Below are 20,756 nucleotides of genomic sequence, written 5' to 3' on the forward strand. Positions count from 1 at the left end.
CTAAAGCACATTAGGAGAGGAGCAGGGCGAAACCACATCACCAAGGACTGCATGCGATGGAGGGGTGGGCCATGAATAATGAATGCATCGCTGTTGCGGCGGATATGGTATGGGTACAAATACAAATGGAATCGACGGGTAAGTTGGGTCAAAGTCTCAATACCTGTACATAAAACCTGCAGGAGCGTTCCCTTTTCTGGAGCTGCAAATCCAGGGAGAATCACAGTGTTAAAGAAAAAAAAGAGCAATTAGCCGGGACAAATGCCATCACTTATAAAACAACAAACAACTAACGACCTGAAAGTTGTACAAAACTGTAGTGCCACGCGATTGACACTAACGAGGTAAAGAGCCTCTCTCGTCATTAATTATGCCCTCTTGCCTGGAAAGCTAAGCACCTTTCCCTAATTAGTAGGAGGCGTGCGTGGTCAGGGGACAAATGGGTCTAGACCTGGGAGAAACCACCAAACACGCTTTTTAAGTTCCAAGGTGACTATTACATTTTATCTGCAGGTAAACGGACGCACTCGGCTTTTCTGTGATTTTACAACTGGCAGTTGTAAAATGTACCGCAATGCGCAATGACTCATCAAATCAGGGGGAGGAAGAAAATTGAGATGAGGAAGAAAATAAAAACACCACAAAACAGATGTACCTCCGACAAGTAGGTCAGTACTCGGCGCAGCCACGACAAGGATATAAATCGCCCCCCCTCGAAAAGAACCGTGCTTTCACGAATGAGAAGGCCTTCTTGAGCTCCCCAGCGGCGGCTAACGGCGCTCACGGTTAGCCCCTCACCACCGAGTTAGCACAGTTAGCGTTGTTAGCCCGTGTCGCTTTGATTGTGAGGAGGGAGCCACTGATCTCGCCGTTTGCCAATCCAATCCCCCTTCCTTTTTTTATTCCGCCCGGCGGAGTGTGTAGAGTGTGTAGAGTTTAATTCGCTTAGCACTGTGCAGATTGTGTCAAAGTGATTGAACATTGGGAGGTAAACATCAGCCACGTACCAGACTGCTCCTGAAAGAGTTTCGGGCTCCCCTTTGCCTTTTGACTTTGGAGAAGCGAGGATAGGGAAGCATAATAGAAAATCGACGTTGTTCATCTCTATACCGCTCCGTTCATTGTCTTGTGTGTTTCCCGTCGCTCTGCGGGGCCGATTCAACCAGGGAACATTAGAGAGCTTTAGGAGAAGACACGACGACTGCTGTCTGCTAAGGAGCCACAGTGGCTTTCGGTGATTTCCTCGTTAATCTTCATCAAAAAGCATTCGCGCCAGATCTCGCTCATTAAGGCCCTCATCATCGCCAGGGAAAAGGAAGTGCTACCGTGTCCCGTCACTCTCTCGGCGTTTGGGCGCGTTTTTTATTTGATTTGTGTTTTTCGAGTGGCATTATAAACTCAAGTTGCTCATCAGCACAAATTTGTTCCACGTGTTGCTCTTCTAAATAACCCTCCTCATCCCCTCTTGTCCATCTATCCTGAGCAGTGCTTCCACGGAGAAGACTGGCGCTAAAAAATCTCAATGGGGGACAGCTGGGCCTTCCTCGTAACTAAAATGAAAGTGAAACCAAAACTAAATAAAAAGGGATGGGGTAACAGGTGTTCCCATTCCAAGGGCCCCGATCGAACATATTAACAGGCTGACATTTTCAATTCCACTTATGTTTGGGTGTTCTGCCGATGCTTTCTGCTTTGCCTTACTGGTCCCGCTGGTATTCTCTGGGTGTGAATTGGAGACGAGTAATCGCATTAGCTCCATCTTGAGTGAGATAAATTAATAATAATAACACATTGAGAAGAGCTGGGTTTCTTCAATGCGCCTCATTAAAATCTATTCTTTTGTGTGCTTACTGGTCAAAGCCGAGTGGGGAAAAATACATTTTATCCATCCCTCCTTTTCTCCTTTTCTATGAGCATGACAGATATGCAGTCCGCATATTACAGTTAAAAGTTAGTCACAATACAAGACAGTATATAAGACAGCATGAAAGCCTTAGCTTTGCTAACTGTTTTAGCATTCCCCCAGGGCAAAAAAAGGTTTCCCTTCAGAGTTGAACTTTTTACTCTCCAACCTTAGACTAGCATAAGAACTACGATTGAAGTCTCCCAAACTTATATTAGATATTAACGAGGAACGCCTGCCGAGTGTTGATATCAAACAGTGTGGATAGGTAAGGTAGGGTCGGTAGGGTTAATGTTTATCCTAGCTGTCGGCTACCGCCAGATCGCCAACGTGGAGAACGTTGAGAAAGACAAAACACCCGTTATCTCGCTCGAGAACCCTCTTTTGAGGACGCTCTTTTGAGAACGCTCTTGAGAGAATGCTCTTGTGAGAACGCTCTTTTAGAACGCTCTTTTGAGAACGTTCTGTCAAAGAATGCTCTATCGAGAACGCACCTTCTTGAACGCTCTTTTAAGAACCCTCTTTTTGGAACGCCCGTTCGAGAACGCTCTTTTTGGAACGTTCTTTTGAGAACCCGCCTTCGTGAACGCACTTTTGTGGACGCTCATCCTCCCGCCGCGGCCCCAACGGGGCGTACCTTGTTGAGGCTGCGTGCGGCGCTGTCCTTGCCTCCGGGCGTGAGGTTCCTCAGCTGCACGTCCAGCAGGTCCACCAGCTGCACCATGTGCCGCACAGTGGACGTGATGTCCCCCGCCTGGAGGTTGCTCTTGGTCTGCTCCGCCAGCTCGCGGGCGATGGCCGCCGCCGTCTCGCCCGCTTTGATCTGAGGGGGGGGCGCAGGAGGGATTGGTCTCATTTTTTTTTTATCCAAACTGAATCTGAAACTGAAACTGAAAGCGAAAGTGAAACTGAAATTTAATCTGTAAAAAGCTGCACATGTTATGTATATCATGCATGTTTACATAATATATACATAACACATACATTCAGACATATTGTCATTTTTGGATTACGTTCATGATGACTCTTTTTTAATACCTTTGCATCTGATGGATTTTTTTTATCCAAAAGTATGACGAGCATGGCTCCATATATACAGTGTTTACCTGTACTTGACGTTCGTGATGCTATTTGGCTGATACATTCTCCGTCTGTCGACCGGGGGAACATTATGTGCAATTATCGTATGCAATGCTATCCTTTGGCCAAGAGCAAACCGGGGCCAATACAGATCCAGAGGCAATTATGAAATCAACCATTGCAAACATTTCCCTAGACAGCCATTATGGATCTGATGACATGCTATTTACAGATTTGTGAGGAAATGGGTTTGTGTGTGTGGCGAGCACGGCAGATGCTGCCTTGTTTGTAATGGATTTTGTTCTGCTGTGCTGAGATGACATGGACTCCAGAAGACAAACTAAATATATATATAGACAGCACGTTGCACCCTTCGTTCACTTCACGAGGCCAAGAGGAAATGAGACAACCTAACTGCCAGGCTAAGCTCGCGCCATATGTCGGGCGTATGGAGGACTAAACCTCGGCAAATGATGGCCCCCATTATTCACTTTCATGAAAATTGAAATACATCAAATTAAATAAAAAACTATTCTTTCTTTAAAATCAACACTACGATTAACTCTGCTGCCTTTCCCTTATGGCAGGGCTTAATGACAAATGGCAACGGGCTTTGAGCAAGGCACGCTATTCAATTATTCTGATATTTGGGAGATAAAAACTCCATCTTAATAACGGTGCTGTCCCCATTATGTTGTATCGTATAACAATCGGGTGGCTCCAAATTAAAAAATTTTGTAAAACATCCTGTATTAAAATAATTAAATTTAAAGTTATTCAATCAGTTAAAACAACAATATGTAAACAGATCGCTGTTGGCAATGCCCCCTCCTGCCGTTAATGCTACGGCTTCTCCCTAATGGACTTGTAGGTTGTTTGGGTGTTTGTGTTGTCGTCTTCACGGTGTGTTTGTTAACCTTGGAGCTCAGTAAGCAAAGGAACTGTTGATTTATAGCTCTGTGGTGTTGACATCTGCGTTCACTGTTTTCCTCCCTTCTCTCCCACGACAGGTTCTGTATTCGGGTAAATAAACCCTTCATTTGCGTGTGTCTCTCATGGTTTGTGCCTAGTTCCCTCGTGTTGGTGGAGTCGGCACATTTCTTCATCGTTTTTGGGAGCATTTCGTGAGTTTTCCAACCGACTTTCTGCCTTCTATATCTAGCTAGCTTTTATCTTTCCCTCCCTCGCACACACACACACACACTCACACACACACACACACACACACACACACACACAAACCACCATCTCATCTAGCTATAACCGTCTTTAATTCTTTCATATTTCCATTACCACATCCCAAAAAAAAAACAGCACGCTTTTAATGTGGCGTGCGCCTTCAAAAAATGCGTGTACCTCCATCATTCTTTCACTTCAAAGCAACGTAGACGATGTTACACTCAAAATGGCCTCATTGCAAATGTTACCGCATCGATTTTTTCCCCCATCTCTTTCAACCGAATTATCAAAAAAATATACGAACAAAATCACGATTTTTTGGGGTTTGAAGTTTGTCCTGGAGACTGTGGACTGTCTTTAGTCCAAGACCTTAAAGACCTGCCATCGATGGGTATTTTGAAAGCCTCTCTGTCCGGGTTGTGAATGATGTAATCACATTGGCCTGACTCACTCATCGATACTGTGAACGAGGTTCAAACTGTCGAGGATCCCAGCCCGCTATTCTATCTGCTGAACAGCGATAGTGTGTTAGATGTGTGTCGAGGGAGGGGGGGGGGGCATTTCCTGTTCCAATCCGATACTTTGATTACTGTAAGAGAAACCGCGGTGACATCACCTAACGGACCGCCTGATTTGCCGAGCCACTTGCCCTGATTGCCTCTGTTGTTTATTAATCAAGGCCAATTACATCATTCAGATTAGGACGTGTCTGTAGGACATCATGTCCGCTCTTGGGGCCTTCGCTCTCACTCTCTCGCCATCTATCTCCCTCCCATTTTTCTCTCTCTATCACTATCTTCCCAATTCATCCCTGTCCATCTCTCACCATGTAGCGATCTCTCTCTCTCTATCTCCATCACTCTCCCTGTCCCTCACTCTATTTCCCCCTCTCTGTATCTGTCTTTAAATCTCTCTCTCTCTCCGTCCATCTATCCATGTTTCCTCTCTATCTCTCGTCCTATCTCTATCTCGTCCTTCCATCACTCTCTCTCTCTCTCTCTCTCTCTCTCTCTCGTCCTTGGTCAACAATAAAAGAAGGGAGAAACCTGGGAGCCAATAGTCAATTCGAGAGCACTATTACCAGCTATACGACCACCGGCACATAAGCAATGAACCTCATAGCTGCCGTTCTAACGGCCTCAAAGAGCCATAGCATTCACCAGAGGAGGGAACAATAAAGCGCTGGAACAGAGACGGGGAGGAGGAGGAGGAGGAGGAGGAGGAGGAGGAGGGGAGAACGCCGCCGAATGAACTTCAGCATAATGGCGCTGTGCGTCCGCAAAAAACAAACGTCCCACTCTGGCTTTTTATGGCACTCCTCAAGTGGCATTCTGCTTGGGAAAATTGCACCTGACACATTAATACCCCCTTCCTCTCCACCCACCCGCCCAGTCATCCACTCTGCGAGACGTTGTTTAGCTAATAGGCCTGGCTGGTGGTGGTGTGCAATGGCAGGGGTGTTCCACCCTCCTATGACCACCCCCCCCCCCCCGGCGATGGGGGGGACAGCGGGGTGGTTTTAACTCTTTAAACCTTTTCCCCTATCAAAACATTCTCAGTGGTATGCGATGTCGTTATAGACTCAGGCGCTGCGTTGCGTATATAGCGTGGAGTACTGCCGCCGAGGAAAAATAAAGATATACGCAGGCTGTGTGGGCGGGGGTGTGCCAAAACCGCATGCCTCGCCCATTAAGTATAACTAATGCCCTCGCAGGCGTTCTGAAGCGTTTCTTTACACTAAACAGTCTGTGACCGCGCGCCGCCTGCGGCTTTGTTATTCGGTGGAATCTCGACACCCCCGCGAACCGCGATTTTTGTTGCCTTTTTGAGCGAGGCCTTTCGACTAATCAATACCTTAAACTGACCAATTAGGCTCCAGGGCGGGGATAAAGACAACATTTTGGAGTTGTTGTTTAAAACGGGCCGACGGAGCGGATGCCAGGAGACGCGGTAATTGTGCTTTTTGAGCTCAGGGGCCCCTGTTTCTTTTCTCAACCCACCTCTGAAAGTATATATTATTTACAGAGTTATATTTAAAGGCCAAGCGCATACGTCCTAATGAGTCAATCCAGCCGAAATCAGGTGATTTATTCAAGCCGCTTGTTACAGCGTGTCTGTCCAGAGGGTGGGCTGGGAACAAAAGTGCCGTTTTGCCTGAGTGGTTCACAGGGTTGTTTCAAACGAGGAACCAAGCGGGCGTGTTGCGCTCTTTGAAGGCCAGGCTCAGGCTACAGCGGGGAGGAGAGTGGTTGGCACGACGACGGTTGCCGTGACGGCAACGGTGGTGGTGGGTGTGTACCTTCTGGCTGATGATGTTGACCCAGGGCGAGGTGCAGTTGCTGAGGTCGGGTCCCTGTGGGTCCCAGTATCCCTCGGGCCCCACACACGTGTACGTGGCCACTCCTGGGGGGGGGGGGGGGGGAGGAGAGAGAGGCAGAGAGCGAGTGAGGAATTACAGGAGGACAACGGGGATGGGAAAATGGGAAAAGAGGACAAGGAAAGAAAATAAATAATAAACACAGAATGGAGAGGAAAAAGAAGAAAGAGAAGAGAAATAATGAAAAAGAGAGACGGGAAGAAAAACAGGACAAGTGGGTCAGTGACAACATAATGAAGCTTCGCTCTGACCCTGGAATTCAATTTGAGACGTGACGTAATGCCTCTGATGAAACAGGGCAGCTTTTGGCCTGTGATTTATAACCTGTGTATGTGTGTGTGTGTGTGTGTGTGTGTGTGTGTGTGTGTGTGTGTGTGTGTGTGTGTGTGTGTGTGTGTGTGTGTTTGTGTGTGTGTGTGTGTGTGTGTGTGTGGGGGGGGGGATGTGCCCGCCACAACACACACACTTGTCAAGGTTCAGGATCGAGAGACCACGTGCGAGAGTGTGCTCCAGTTAATGCAATCCCTCTGGGCCAAAGCAAGCCTGTTTACTTACTCACTGTTGCCCGTCGTCCCTTTACACACACACACTGTGTTCCCGTTTCACCCCCCGCTACCCTACACAATATCCCCAACACCCTTCCTCCCTTAGGACCCGGCTCGGCAATGGATCACACATATCATTCCCTTAGTTAATCCAGTACCTAGATGGGGACCAAAGAAAGGATTAATCAAACCCGATGAATTTACCGTCTCCGATTGTAATCGGACACTCTTGTTTTTTATCGCAAAGTCTGTGAAACCGGATCGTGTTTGAAGCCACCTGACGCCTGCTAAGTTGACGCCGGTGAGTGGCTCTTTGAGAGCGAAAAAAACAGGACGATTTGACAGGTGTTATCGACAAAGATTTCAGAAGAGGATGAATTGCTATTGATACCGAGCTGGGGACGACCGTTTAAGTTTTAGAACTCTGAGTCAGTGTTTTTCTTAACAGTGCATCACCGTACTCGTCGAGGTCTTCCTCAAGGCCGGTTTGCTTTAGTGTGGCGGATGTCGCCATGGAAACGACTAAAAACCGCACCGCACCATTCCTTCCCCTGCTCACCGAGATCAGGGCTGTTCTCGATTCTACTTATTTCGGCGATAAAGCAAAATAGACAATAACCTCTGCCGGTGTGCGGACTTCCGACTGCGTCGTCATGGAAGCCAGATTCAACACAGCCGGCAGGCTTCCTGTTGCCCCGCTCAGCAGAAACCGGCGGTCTTTGTGATTCAGCCGGGCGTGGCCTGGGATTTCCCACCGTGTGTCAGCCAGGAATATTTGAGTGCAAGGAAGCGACGCATGAGGCCCTATTCACCTTCTGTGCCTTCCTGTCGCGGAGCACAGAAACGTTGGCTCGGTTGTATTCTCCGGGAAATAAAGGAGATAAAATGAAAACAAGGCTGACCCCCTCGCTGAAGGGGAAAGGGACGGTTTCCAGCGCAGGGGGAAAGCGCACCCTCTCTTACTTTTCTAACATTTTCAGCGGAAATAAAAAGCGTTTTATTTTTTGGATATGGTTTTAACTTGAATGTAATTTGTTTCAAAAGTAGCCTTTCCAATACTCTTGTTGTGACGTTAGATGAATAATCTTCGTGCATTTCTTTTAGTCAGGCTCTCGTTTTGAATTTGTGTCTCTTTTAAGTCTACCGATGTCTTGAACTTTCTGCTTTGACTCAATTCCCCATCTGGCCTGACTGCAGCACTGCTCATATCTAACTCTTAATTCTGCTGAACTTTCTCCCCCGGACTGATGTAACATGTAATTAATACAAATAAGGGGCTATTTGAATTTTGTTGAGACTTCAGTTTCATTTCAAGAGAGGGAATTGGGAATTGACTTCAAGGGCATGGGAGAATCTACACTTGTTTCTCGTCACCATTGACGGCAGTGATTGGGTAGAAAAAGAAAACGGATGAAAATGGAACTGTCCTTGTTTATGCCCTGGGGTATGGGGGGGGGAGAGAGAGAGAGAGAGAGAGAGAGAGAGAGAGAGAGAGAGAGAGAGAGAGAGAGAGAGAGAGAGAGAGAGGGGAAGGAGGGGACATGCCACTGACATTAACCAATATATACAAGTTCGATGATTGACACTTAATTTCCTACATCTAGTCCAGCTCGGACAGCCCGGCGCGTGATGAGTTCATAAGATAGACCCTTCCGCAGCACCCCGTCCAGAATGAGATGAAAAAAAGAAACTGTCTGAGCCTCGACAGATAGACAGATGGAGAGAAAGGGGAAAGGAGAGAGCGGAAAATAAAGAGAGAGACAGAGAGATAGATAGATAGGGGGCCCACTGTAGGAGAGATGGAACGATGATGACAGAGAGAGAGCAAGAGCGAGAGAGCAAGAGGGCGAGAGAGAGAGCAAGCGAGAGAAAGAGAGAGCGAGAGAGAAATAGAAACAGCGGGAGAGAAAGAGCGAGAAAGAGCGAATGAGAGCGCTAGACAGTAAGAAAAACAGCGAGAGAGAAGGAGAGAGAGAGAATGAAGGTCGGATGGATGCGGCTAGAGGAAAACTTTACAAAGAGCGTTCGAAGGGCGGAAAACTCTCGCGTAGCAACGGCGGCGGCGTTCCCGGGCCACAGCCGTCTCAGGAGCGCGTGCCGGCAGAGAGACCAAAGTCGGAGACATACGCGCGTCTCTCATCTCGCCTGATGAGGGCAGCTCGCGAGGTCTCGAAGGCGCCTCTGTTGATCATTAGCGAGGGGAACGTGCGTCCGTGTTTGTGTTGGTGTGTGTGTGCGTGCGTTGGGTGTGCGCGTCTCTGCTGCCGATGTGTTTGCGTTTTCTGTTTGATGAACTCGGGAACGGGTTCCATAGGAGACGAGACGGAATCAAAAGCAAGACACCGCGGCCCCCAGCCGTCGCCCAGAGTCAGCGTGACGCTCCGCCATCTGGAGGTTTCAAACAAGATGGAGGCTCCTCCACCGCAGACAAGAAATGACCCCTAAATGCTTTATAGTTTGTATTTTGTATGCTTTATCATACAGTGAGATAGAGGCGACGGCATGGGAGATGGAGGGGAGGACATGCAGCAAATGACCACGGGCAGAATTCGAACCCGGGTCGCCGCGTTCAGGACTGAGGCTTATAATTTGTATTTTATCAAAGTCTGTGCTGCCTTAGATGTAATAGTCTCTAAGTCTTTATTTAAACACTCCTGGCCAAGCAGGCCAACCCACCAGGTACCTACCTGGCGGTGTGAAGGAGTGAAGGCATTGATTCCCTCTCGCTGTTTGGCGGCTAATTAAAAAACGATTTGTGGAAAGCCCCGGGCCTTTCTTTAAGCTTGTGGGGATTTCTTCCTTTGCTTGCCTAGTGTGACCCCATGACCTTTGACCCCTGGGGGGTCATACCTACATTCTGGATCAGCACTTTCTTCATCGGGCCCCATAATCACATACCGTGCTTTTTTTAACTGTACAATTTGCACTTTTTTTTGGGGAGGGATACATACATCTTTTTTTTGATGAATGTGAGGAAGAGTTCCGTTTTTTAAAAGCTTTGATCCATGTTCATCCTATTGCAATTGAATTACTCATTTAATTTCATTCACATTAGTTAGACTTTTCCGTTTTTCTTTTCCGAACACAAATTCATGGATGCATCTTTTTTTGCGAAGACGTCATTTCTTTGTTCACTTTGTTCACTTTGTTCACGTTACTATATATTTATTTTTCCATAAGACACCAAAGATACCATTCATCTCTTTTCAATAATTATTCCTACTTAATATTGGATTATATTATCACTCATTGTCGCGCTTCGCAGACGCGCATTGTGTGAAGGAAATACCCTTAAGTCTTGCATCTTACGTCGCTCTCTGCAACGATACCTTGGCAGAAAGAAAGGCCACCATTAATATTTGGCTGCTAATGAGACAGAACCACACACACAAAGAACGCCAGCGCTCTTAACGGCAACGACTGTGAATGTGTTTACAGCTAATGAAGCTGGCTAATTGTTTCCGAGAGTGCGTGTGCGTGTGTGTGTGTGTGTGCGCTTAAGCTAACGCATCTGTCGTTTTAAAAAACACACGCAGCAGTCCTCCGCCTTCGCCCTTCTCCAACGATCTGAATGACGTGGGCGTAGAGAATCAGAAGCAACAGGATGGAGCCGCAAAGAATACAGGAAGTGGTAGACACCACCGACCAATGAAATGAGGGACATTCATATCAGGGAGATTTGTTTGAAAAAGCATCCTGGGGGCAGGACAGTGTGGCGGCTAGGGTGTTGGACGCACAGAGGAAAGATCCCGGGTTCGATCCCAGACGTTGACCTTGAAGGCATGCTTAAGTAAGACCCCTACCTGCGACCCCTGCCCCCAGGCCCCTACCTGCGACCCCTGACCCCTGGCCCCTACCTGAGACCCCTGACCCCTATCCCCTACCTGTGACCCCTGACCCCTACCTGAGACCCCTGACCCCTTGCCCCTACCTGTGACCCCTGACCCCTATCCCCTACCTTAGATTGCTTACCCCTACCTACGTCTAAATGACCAATAGGTTGCTCAGGATAAAAGTTTCGAGATAGTGTCAAAAATACAAAATAGGTTAATAAAACAATAAAAAAAAGGTTAATAAAGCAAGGTTGATAAACAATAAAGAAACATGCATCAGTCTACTATGTAGTGCTGCACTGTCACTAACCCCAATCTCTTTTCCAGTAGCTTCACCCAGCATCAATCCCGTGCGGGGACCAATCTCAACCCCACGCTTCGCTCAAACTGGCTCAAAATGCGTTGCTAGGGAGACGACCCCCCAAAACGGAAACAAATCATCGAAAGGCGGTTTACCCAGAGTCCCCGGGGGGCAGGGCATCAGGGCCACCAGGCCCTGGGTGGTGCGGGGCCAGGACACGTCCGCCATCACCATGGCGATGCAGTTCTCCACCCGTACGGCGGGCAGGCGGGAGGAGGCCGGCGAGCGGCTGGCGCCCTCGGGCACGAAGGCCTGCGCGGGCGTGAGGCGCGGGGCCGCGCCGGTGGTGCTGGTGGTGGTGGCGGAGGCGGTCGTCGTCGCCGTGACCCGGGCGTTGCCGGCGGCGATGGTCCCGCCGCCGCCGCCGGGCCTGGCGGTGCCCTGGGCGCCGCGGGTCAGGGCGGAGGTGCCGCCGCCCACGGCGACGGCGGTGGAGGTGGTGCCGGTCGTCACGGTGACGGGCGGGGCGCGGGGGGTGGTGCGGGTGGCGGCGTCCTGGAACACCATCACGGAGGAGGAGGACTCTGGGGGGGAGGAAGGAGGCGGAGGCAAGGCGTCAGAACGAGACGCAGGCACAGAAATGGTAAACGGACTGCATCTACATAGCGCTTTTATCTGAAGAGCTTTACAACATCGCCTGACATTCATCCACTCATACACAGCCAGCCTGTCGGGAGCAGGCAGGGTGAGGTGCTTTCGCTCAAAGACACCTCGACACTCCGAGCCGGGGATCGAACTAGCAACCTCGCCGTTACCAGCCAGCCCGCTCTACCTCCTGAGCCACATGCCGCGCCCGGGGAGAGCGGGGAAACACGGTGAAGAAACGGGATTGGAGTCAGCGGGACGGGGAGAGATGTAAGTGCCTCAATGTGTGTTTCTCCCGGATGAATGAAATGTAATTATTGGACAACAGCGTGGAGACACTCGCCGTTGTTCTGTTTCCCCCCCCCCCCCACCGTTGATTTGTCTCCTCGCCGGAGCCTCACGTTCCCCTTGCTGTGGGAATGAGACTGGTAGGTAACACAACGGGGGTGGGGCGGCTGTGCAGCCTCCAATGAAGACGTGTGTCCTCAGCCTACCTCCACGATACACACACACTACTAAAGCTTACACACTACTGACAACCACACTACCTGACACACCAACACACACACACTACTGGCTCACACAACACACTACAGACTTAGGGTCGGACATGAGGACATGCATGAGCTATGTAGCACCTCAGGCCCTGTTCGGTGTGTGTGTGTGTGTGTGTGTGTGTGTGTGTTTTCATTTGCTTGAATGTGTGTGCTTGTGCGTGTGTGTGTGCTTGCATGCGCACATTTGTGTGTATTTGTGCCGTGTGTGCTAACATGCATGCATGTGCATGTATTTGCGCGGGTGTGTGTGTGTGTGTGTGTGTGTGTGTGTGTGCATGTGTGTGTGTGCTTGCATGTGCGTGTGTGTGCTTGCATGTGCGTGTGTGCGTTTTCATGAGCTTGAACTTGGGTGCTTGCACGTGTGTGTGTGCATGTGTGTTTTACGCGTACGTGTTTGTGCTTGTGTCTGTGTGCGTGTGCGCCTGCATGTGTGCGTGTGTACGTGTGCGTGCGTGCTTGTGTGTGTGTGTTGGGGGTGAGGGGGGGGATAAGTGCACATGGTCCGCCGTGTTGGGTCGCTGTGCGCCGGCTGGGCCGAGGGGCTAAGCCGGGGGGATTACTCTGCTTCCTGATTGTGGGGCGCTTCCGGGCATCCCGGCCCTTATGGGGGACGCGGGCTAATGTCCCTATTTACCTGAGCTGCTAGCCAGGAGGGGGTCGCTGTGGAAACCAGACACACACTAGTGCGAACACACACACACACACAAACACACACACACACACACACACACACACACACACACAAACACACGTGCTCGTGCTTCGGATGAAAGTGTAGAGATATAAGTGTGCACATGCTTAAAGGCTCAATGGTCAATTCCTTGACACTAAAACACACATTGCGGTCAAACATGGTCTCACACACACACACACACACACACACACACACACACACACACAAACGAAACACACACACCCTCCATGACACTCCCTCATCAATCCATCAGCCTTCCCACCCTCATGGTTATTTGTTCTTCGTTTTGCTCCCTTGGTGAAAAAGGATTAGCAGTTACATGACATTAGCCCCGCGGCCATACTAGTGCGTTACACGCAAAGGCATTAGTGCGTAGTGTGTTATAGCACAGCAGCCTCGAACAGTGACTAATCAAGACCCTTCAAACTCCCGATCGAGAGTGAAGCGAGCGGAGTTCGTTGTGTTCCCGATGGCGTACTGCTTTCATTGAGTGGCTAAACCGCTAACTAGTGCATCAACGCTTACACAAGGTTCATTTAAGGTCAACGAAGTCCAGAAAATGAACAGATACATTCCCTTCATGTTAACGCGGGCGATAACCGCCGAGGTGAAAACTGAGCGACAACAATGGCCGCTGACAGCTTTATCAACTCACCAGACCCCCAGTGTAACCACAGCCGACCACAAGCCTCAGTTTACCCAGCTCTTAAAGGTGTTCCACGATAAACAGTTAACAATAAAGCCGACAATAAAGAGATTAAACAAACTTCCGCAAAAAACTGACAATATACAGATGCAAAACTCAGTCGACAATAAACAGATACGAAAACCGACTGATTGAGAAACCTCCCACACTGCCGAAATAATTTGTTGTCTTGTTTGTGTTATAAACAGATACCAAAAACAGCAGACACCAAACAGATACGAAAAACAGCCGGCAATGAGTGATTAGGCATACTCACCACCCACCGCCAGAATAACTTGTCGTGTTTGTGTGTGTTTGTGTGTGTGTGTGTGTGTGTGTGTGTGTGTGTGTGTGTGTGTGTGTGTGTGTGTGTGTGTGTGTGTGTGTGTGTGTGTGTGTGTGTGTGTGTGTGTGCGTGCGTGCGTGCGTGTGTTTTAACCTCCGCAGGTATCTCCGGTACGACTGAGCAGCCACTTCATCAATAGAGTGAAACGTTTACAAGCGTTTAATCACAAAATAAGCACCCAGCTTGTTCCCTCTGTGTGTGTCTGTGTGTGTGTGTCTGTGTGCGTGTACGTTTGTTTTCCTTCAATCCCAGTCGCCTGGAAATGTCATTCGCAGGGCAACTTCTAATAATCCTTTATGAGAACATGGAGATAATATATAATGGGAGTGGTGTCGCCGCAGAGATGCACAGCACTTAAACCCGCCTTGGAACACGAGTGCACGCACACAGAGCCCGTAGCCATGCGACAAGTCCAAGCGAAAACTGCTCGTGATTTCTGGGGGGGGGGGGGGGGGGGGGGGACGCGAGGCCAGAAAGCGCAAAAGAGGGAGAGAGAGGGCGAGCAAGAGAGGGAGAGAGACAGACAGACAGACAGACAGACAGACAGACAGAGGGGACGAGAGAGCGCTTCCCAAAGATGTCTTCGGCGTCTTGTCTTCTTATTGGCTTATTCATGGCTCCTGTTTATTATTATCTATCCTTCTGTTTATTCAAGAAGATGGGGGGGATTCGATCGGGACCGAACTGAAACGGCGCTGCGCTGGCGGTTTGTCCCTGTGAGGAGGAAGTAAAGTAGGACACGGAGACGGAGACGCGAGCGGGAACAAACAGGTCACGTTGCTCGATGAGCCGAACCGCGGGGGAATCACGACAAGCGCCGCGGGTGCGGCGGTTGGTGTTCGTATCGGTGTAGCGGGCCTGTGTGTTGTGTGTTGGGGACCTGGGGAGTTTGACGCTCCGATGCGGCCATCTTGGATCAAGGCAGTAGCTGGGTGGGGGTTTGGATCCAAGATGGTGCTTGGTATGTAAAGATATTATTGAGACTCGAGAAAGCCTGAATTTTAAGTTAGACACTCGCCTCCTCAAAGTGTCATGTTTCTCCCGCTCAGCCGATTTGAACGACAGGAAAGAACAGAGTTAAAGTTTTGAAAGAAACATCCACGAGTAAATGTTGAGGGAGTAAGAGAGCGCGAGAGAGAGAGCGAGCGTGAGAGCGAGACAGATGCCACGATTGCAATCAAACCATTGGTGGCCACGCGTTTCAATTCTAGTCCGTGTCACGTGGGAATAGGTGAGGGTCACCATGGAAACACGACATCCGCTTTCCAATGGCGTCAGCGAGAGTCACCACTCATCCCACGTTATCCCTGGCATAACACTCGAGCTCAACCTTGGCGAAAATGGTTATGAGGCAATGAGAGCTGTCAAGGTTGGCTCAGGACACAGTGTACCACCGGTAGTAGCACCAGTAGTAGTCGGAGGTGAGGTCTGTGGTAAAGCGACAGGTGGTGGATGACAACAAGGAGCCCATTGTGGCACTAGATGGTCCCGCGGGCTAAAAAGGAGAAGAAGATGAACGGGAAAGGCACACGGCTACCAACTCCTGATAAAATAGCAGAGGAATGCAAGGCAACGTTTGCAAAGACGGCTGCCACCGTTGTCACAGAACTAAGTGTGGGGTGGCGTGAATGCGGTCTGTAGAATGGAGCTGCAGTTTCATCACTTTAACATGAATGCCCCTTCTTTTGTGAAAAAAAATATTCTACCCGAGATGTACAAGAGATGGGGATGAAGAAAGAGAGAAAACGCAACTCGGGCAAAACTGGATGTCATTTTGGTTGTGTATAAGTGCCCCCCCCCCCCCCAAAGAAAATAAGGGAGGCATCGTTGTGGACTCGAGCTGCATAGATCAAACACACACACACACACACACACACACACACACACACACACACACACACACACACACACACACACACATGCACCTTCACACACACACACACACACACACACACACACAGAACGCACACGCATGGCACAAAGCTCCTTGGGGACACAAAGACACACAACCCACAACCCAACACACAAAAACACGCACGTTGTTTCTTTGGAAAAGGTACAAGGACATTTTGTTGTGCTTGGCCGGTTTCCTTTGCCCCGTCACAAAAAAGGGTGGTAGTGGGGGTGGTGGTGGTGGTGGTGGTGGTGGTGGTGGTGGTGGTGGTGGTGGGGGGCAGTGAAAACAGCCGTCCGGTTCAGTGTGTGCGGAAGCTGGGGGATATTTAGTATTCGGTAAAGGGCTGTTTCTGTGACCTGCTGCTTTGGTGGCAGAAATCTGTTCCGGCTGAGCTGGACAAAAAAATAAATATCTCTATATCTGAGAACACAGCGGGGACGCGAACACATGACCGCTGACGTCTCGTTCCCGTCCTCTCCTACTTAGCCCGGCCTCGGCTTCTTAAACACAGCTGAGTTCCAGCACCTCAGGCTCACCCTGATTATCAATCAGGGTGAGACTAGGAGACAAGTGAAGCTAGGGTACATAGTCCCTAGTACTGGGAAACCATTGAAGCTATAGTCCCAGTACTGGGAGACGAGTGTAGCTATGGTACATAGTCCAAGTACAAGAGGACACAGGATACTGGGAGACCAGCACAGCTACAGTCCCAAGTGCTGGGAGACCATTGAAGCTATAGAACATGGTCACCAGTAGGAGACCAGTGAAGCTATAGTCCGCAGTACTGGGAGATCATTGAAGCTATAGAACATGGTCACCAGTAGGAGACCAGTGAAGCTATAGTCCGCAGTAATGGGAGATCATTGAAGCTACAGTCCCCAGTAGCTATAGCTATGGGACATGTTTCAGAATCTGCTCCTTTTCGTGAGTAAAGAATTTCCTGTCCTTGACTATGTGATCCATTGGGAGCTCACCGTTTTATTTGCATAAAGCAGAAACATGATTTTTCTTTTTACAACCTCAAATATATTCATCATGCATATTCATCCTACGGATATTTTAACTAGGTGGTCAGATATTTACATAATGGTGCAGGCGTTGAACAATGTATCAGCGTTAAATACTAATGACATAACAGAGGCTTCAATTAAATTATAAATATACACCATTACCGTCCATATGCGTGGCAATTAATGGTAATGCTATCCAGACCCATGCTTAGGGGCAGAATCCCATTACAACGCTGTTCAAAACCTTTACCACAAAAGGACAGTCTTACACATTTCACACAAAGACTGCAAGTTTTCTTCTCAAAGAATCCCCCACCACCACCACCACCACCACCACCACCACCACCCCAACACTTCACCAGTCATCCATGCCCCGCTTGAAAAACATAATACGCCCCTTTTTTTTTATAGCCCGAGAACTAAATAAAGATAGAAAGAATAAAAGACTGTAGAAGGGAGTTGGGGGTGGGGTTGGGTGGGGTTACAGTGCACTCAGTGTTCACTGTGCTCAGTTTCAAAGCTTTCGGTCTTAGCTAATTAGTCGGGGGCTGGCTCTAGGCTCTAGCACCGCGATAAGCTCTCCACTTGACTCCAGGAACAGAACTGGCTCATGGTCCTTCACAGTTTCACTACCTTTTTAAAGAAGAGGGGGTGGGGGATGGCGAGGGGGGGGTTCTGTGATTATTCCACTTCATAAAGGGGTGTCGTGTCCGTCTCGAAACGCTATCTTTTCTATTGACCTTTATATTGAAAGTTAGGATAAAAGGTATTTTTGAGGATGAAAGGAAAACTAGATACCATCTCAAGGTCTATTATATATATATACATATATACATACATACATAGATAACATACTGTATAATATATATATATATATGTCAATATTTATAAAAAAAAAATATATATATATACATACATAGATAACATACTGTATAAAATATATATATGTCAATATTTATAAAAAAACAAATTATATATTTATATATTAGAATAAGGGCAGTATAGATATATAGGGATATAAGTCCCCATCAATTCCTTGCCTTAGTTTCAACCAGGCTTTGCAATAAGCTGCAGGAGCCCTGCACTCTACCCTTGAGCGACGGTGTGTTGGTGTGTGTGTGCATGTGCACTCATGTGGATGTGTGTACAAGGTGAGAGAAGTGAGAAGTGAGAAATCGTGGCCCATATATTGCGTGTGTTTGTGTGTGCATAGGTGCGCACGTGCGCATCGTCGACATGTGTGGGTAGCACGTGTGGGTGGGTGTGTGTGGCTGTGCAGGGAGGGATAAAGAGTGGTAATTTATGCAGCCAGACATCTGGTAATGCCATGATGCGATGTGACGTGATCGAGGCCATAATGGAGGGGGGCTGGGCATTGTTTAGCAATTCATCTCTCTCTCTCTCTCTCTCTCTCTCTCTCTTCTCTGTCTCTCTTCTCTCCCCCTCCCTCTCTCCTCCCTCCTTCCCTCTCTCACCCCCTCCCTCTGGTTATAGGGGCAGCACTTGAGGTTGCTCATCATCAGCGCTACCAAACACACACACACACACACACACTCTCAAAGAGCCGGCCATGCGGAGAGATTACAACACTGGCGTGGGCCCAGGAAGTGGCTCTGTTTCTACGCAGAGGAGACAGGAAGTAGAAGCAAAGGGTCTGGATCTGGACTCAATCAGACAGATGCTATCTAACGTGGATGGATTTTTGGAATTTTGTTTGGCAGGCATGTCCGCGCGCATGCACGGAATCGGTAAGAGCACTAGTTTTTGCTATCTCGTGTGCAGATGCATAATAAAGAGGGGCCCTGATGAGATTAGCTGGGAGACCCGCCGATTCAAAAATCCATATTCTCATATCGTATGGGCGTGTGTATGTATGTGTGCGTCTTTGTGTGTATGTGTGTGTGTCCATCTGTCTGTCTGTGTGTGTGTGTGTGTGTGCATTGTAGGCACAATGTATAAAGTACAACAACCACAAATAGTATACACAAGTCGAAACGCACACAACGCATATTCCAGAGCAGAACATCATCACGGATAAGAATAAGTAACAAAATGGAAGCGCTGGAAAATCACCCAATAAAATAATAAACTAGCATCACAAAAAAGAAAAAACCTTTCTCGCTCGAATGTACTGGACATCAAGCACTGCAGTCGATAGCTCTGTGTGCGTGTGTGTCTGTATGTGTGTGTGCGCGTCTTTCTCTTCTTTCCAGCGATAGCGGTGTGCTCGCCAACCGCCAAAGAGCCTCAGGGTGGGAGAGTCAGAAGACTGGCGAGCTGGGGAGAGGTGTCTGCTCCGACTTGATTAATATTAAGACACTGCCCTGGTTCCAGCCCCCGCCGCTCACTAAAGTACCGCAGGGTGCGTCAGAGAGAAACCAGAAGGAAAAAGACAAAACAAAGAGAAACCCCGGCCCCCCAGTCTCCCCCCCCAGTGTATTTAACGTATAGATTTGACACACGCGTGTTTGTACGACATCCGTCTATTTATTTATATATTCACATAATCACGCCAGGAAGGAGAATGGTTCCGACTCCTTGTTTCCATCTTCTTTATGTGTTCCCGGCAGCACCACCTCCACCACCACCTCCACCACCACCTCCACCACCGCCCGTGTGACAAGGGGGGAGATGATGGATGAGGCGGTGGTATTAATTGAGCAATGGGCTGCCACCTCTCTCTCACCACGCAGGTGATCTGTGTGTGATTTCTGGATCAAGCTCGCAGACGCCAACAGCCTCGATGATGGATGGCCAGTCAGGCGCGAGTGTATGTGTGTGTGTGTGTGTGTGTGTGTGTGTGGGGGGGGGGGGGGGAAGGAAGGAAGGAAGGAGGGAGAGGGGAGAATCGACTCCGAACGTGTGGATGTGCCCTGTAATGGGGTGGCGCGGAGTGAATGAACATCAGCCGACGCGCGCCTGCCTCCCCTAAATGAATGAAACATGAGCTCGCCGCCTCGGCTCGGCAAGAGGAAAAGCACGGGAAAAATAAAACATCAAAACACCCCGCCAAAGTGGGAAGAATTCGGACCGCCGGTAACCATGACGAACGCGGCCCAATCCGCGGATCGTACCCGAGCTCCAGGCGGTTCTTGACAGCCACTGTGACAGAACGACAAGGGTCCGGAGAGCTAGCGCGATGACCACAGGCCCCGCCACCGACAGATTGTGTTTCTGTGTGCGTGTCTCCCATGCAGAAGCCACCCACCTCCGGCTCGACCAATAGGAAGGGCGAAAGCCATGTAATCAGAGAGCTGGCGTGTCACTAGTCGCACAAGGCAAGACACGTGTCCACGAGTCCCCTCGTCCCTTGGGGATAATATTCAAACTTAAAAGTCACATTTAGAAACCCGAGTCCTCGCTAATAACGTGCCGGGAGGGGTTGGGTTGGGGGGGACGGCGTCCACGCCGAGACACACACGTAACATGTCTAAACTTTCGAACCCGCGCGGCGCTTACACAACGGCGTCTTTAGCTAAGCCTCTTTGCGGGCTGTCCCCAGCTGACTCCGCCACACGCCAGACTGCCTTCACCGCTTTGCCTCTTTTAATCAATTTTGCATGTGTCGGTTACTTCCAGACGAGCTCGCGCGGACCCCGAGCGCTCCCGGAACATGCCAGCTTCCGCCATCGAGGTCAGGCCCCGCTGTGGTGCTCCTGGCTCCCTCTAGTCCTCCAACTCCCCCTACACCTCCTCCTCCACCA

The 20,756-nt window shown here is 49.2% G+C and overlaps 1 protein-coding gene across 1 annotated transcript in view; it reads right to left on the minus strand.

The window, feature by feature from the left end:
* Positions 1–20,756, minus strand: part of LOC307090879 (adhesion G protein-coupled receptor L3-like) — a gene marked incomplete at both ends in the record, with an annotated part of 143,934 nt that overhangs the window by 52,994 nt on the left and 70,184 nt on the right. The window contains 4 exons of the mRNA XM_079757677.1: positions 164–202; positions 2,541–2,726; positions 6,462–6,565; positions 11,374–11,802. Of these exons, the coding sequence (XP_079613803.1) occupies positions 164–202; positions 2,541–2,726; positions 6,462–6,565; positions 11,374–11,802 (758 nt within the window). The remainder of the gene's footprint in view (positions 1–163; positions 203–2,540; positions 2,727–6,461; positions 6,566–11,373; positions 11,803–20,756) is intronic.

This window comes from Pollachius pollachius (assembly GCF_949987615.1).
Source record: "Pollachius pollachius genome assembly, chromosome: 20".
NCBI lineage: Eukaryota > Metazoa > Chordata > Actinopteri > Gadiformes > Gadidae > Pollachius > Pollachius pollachius.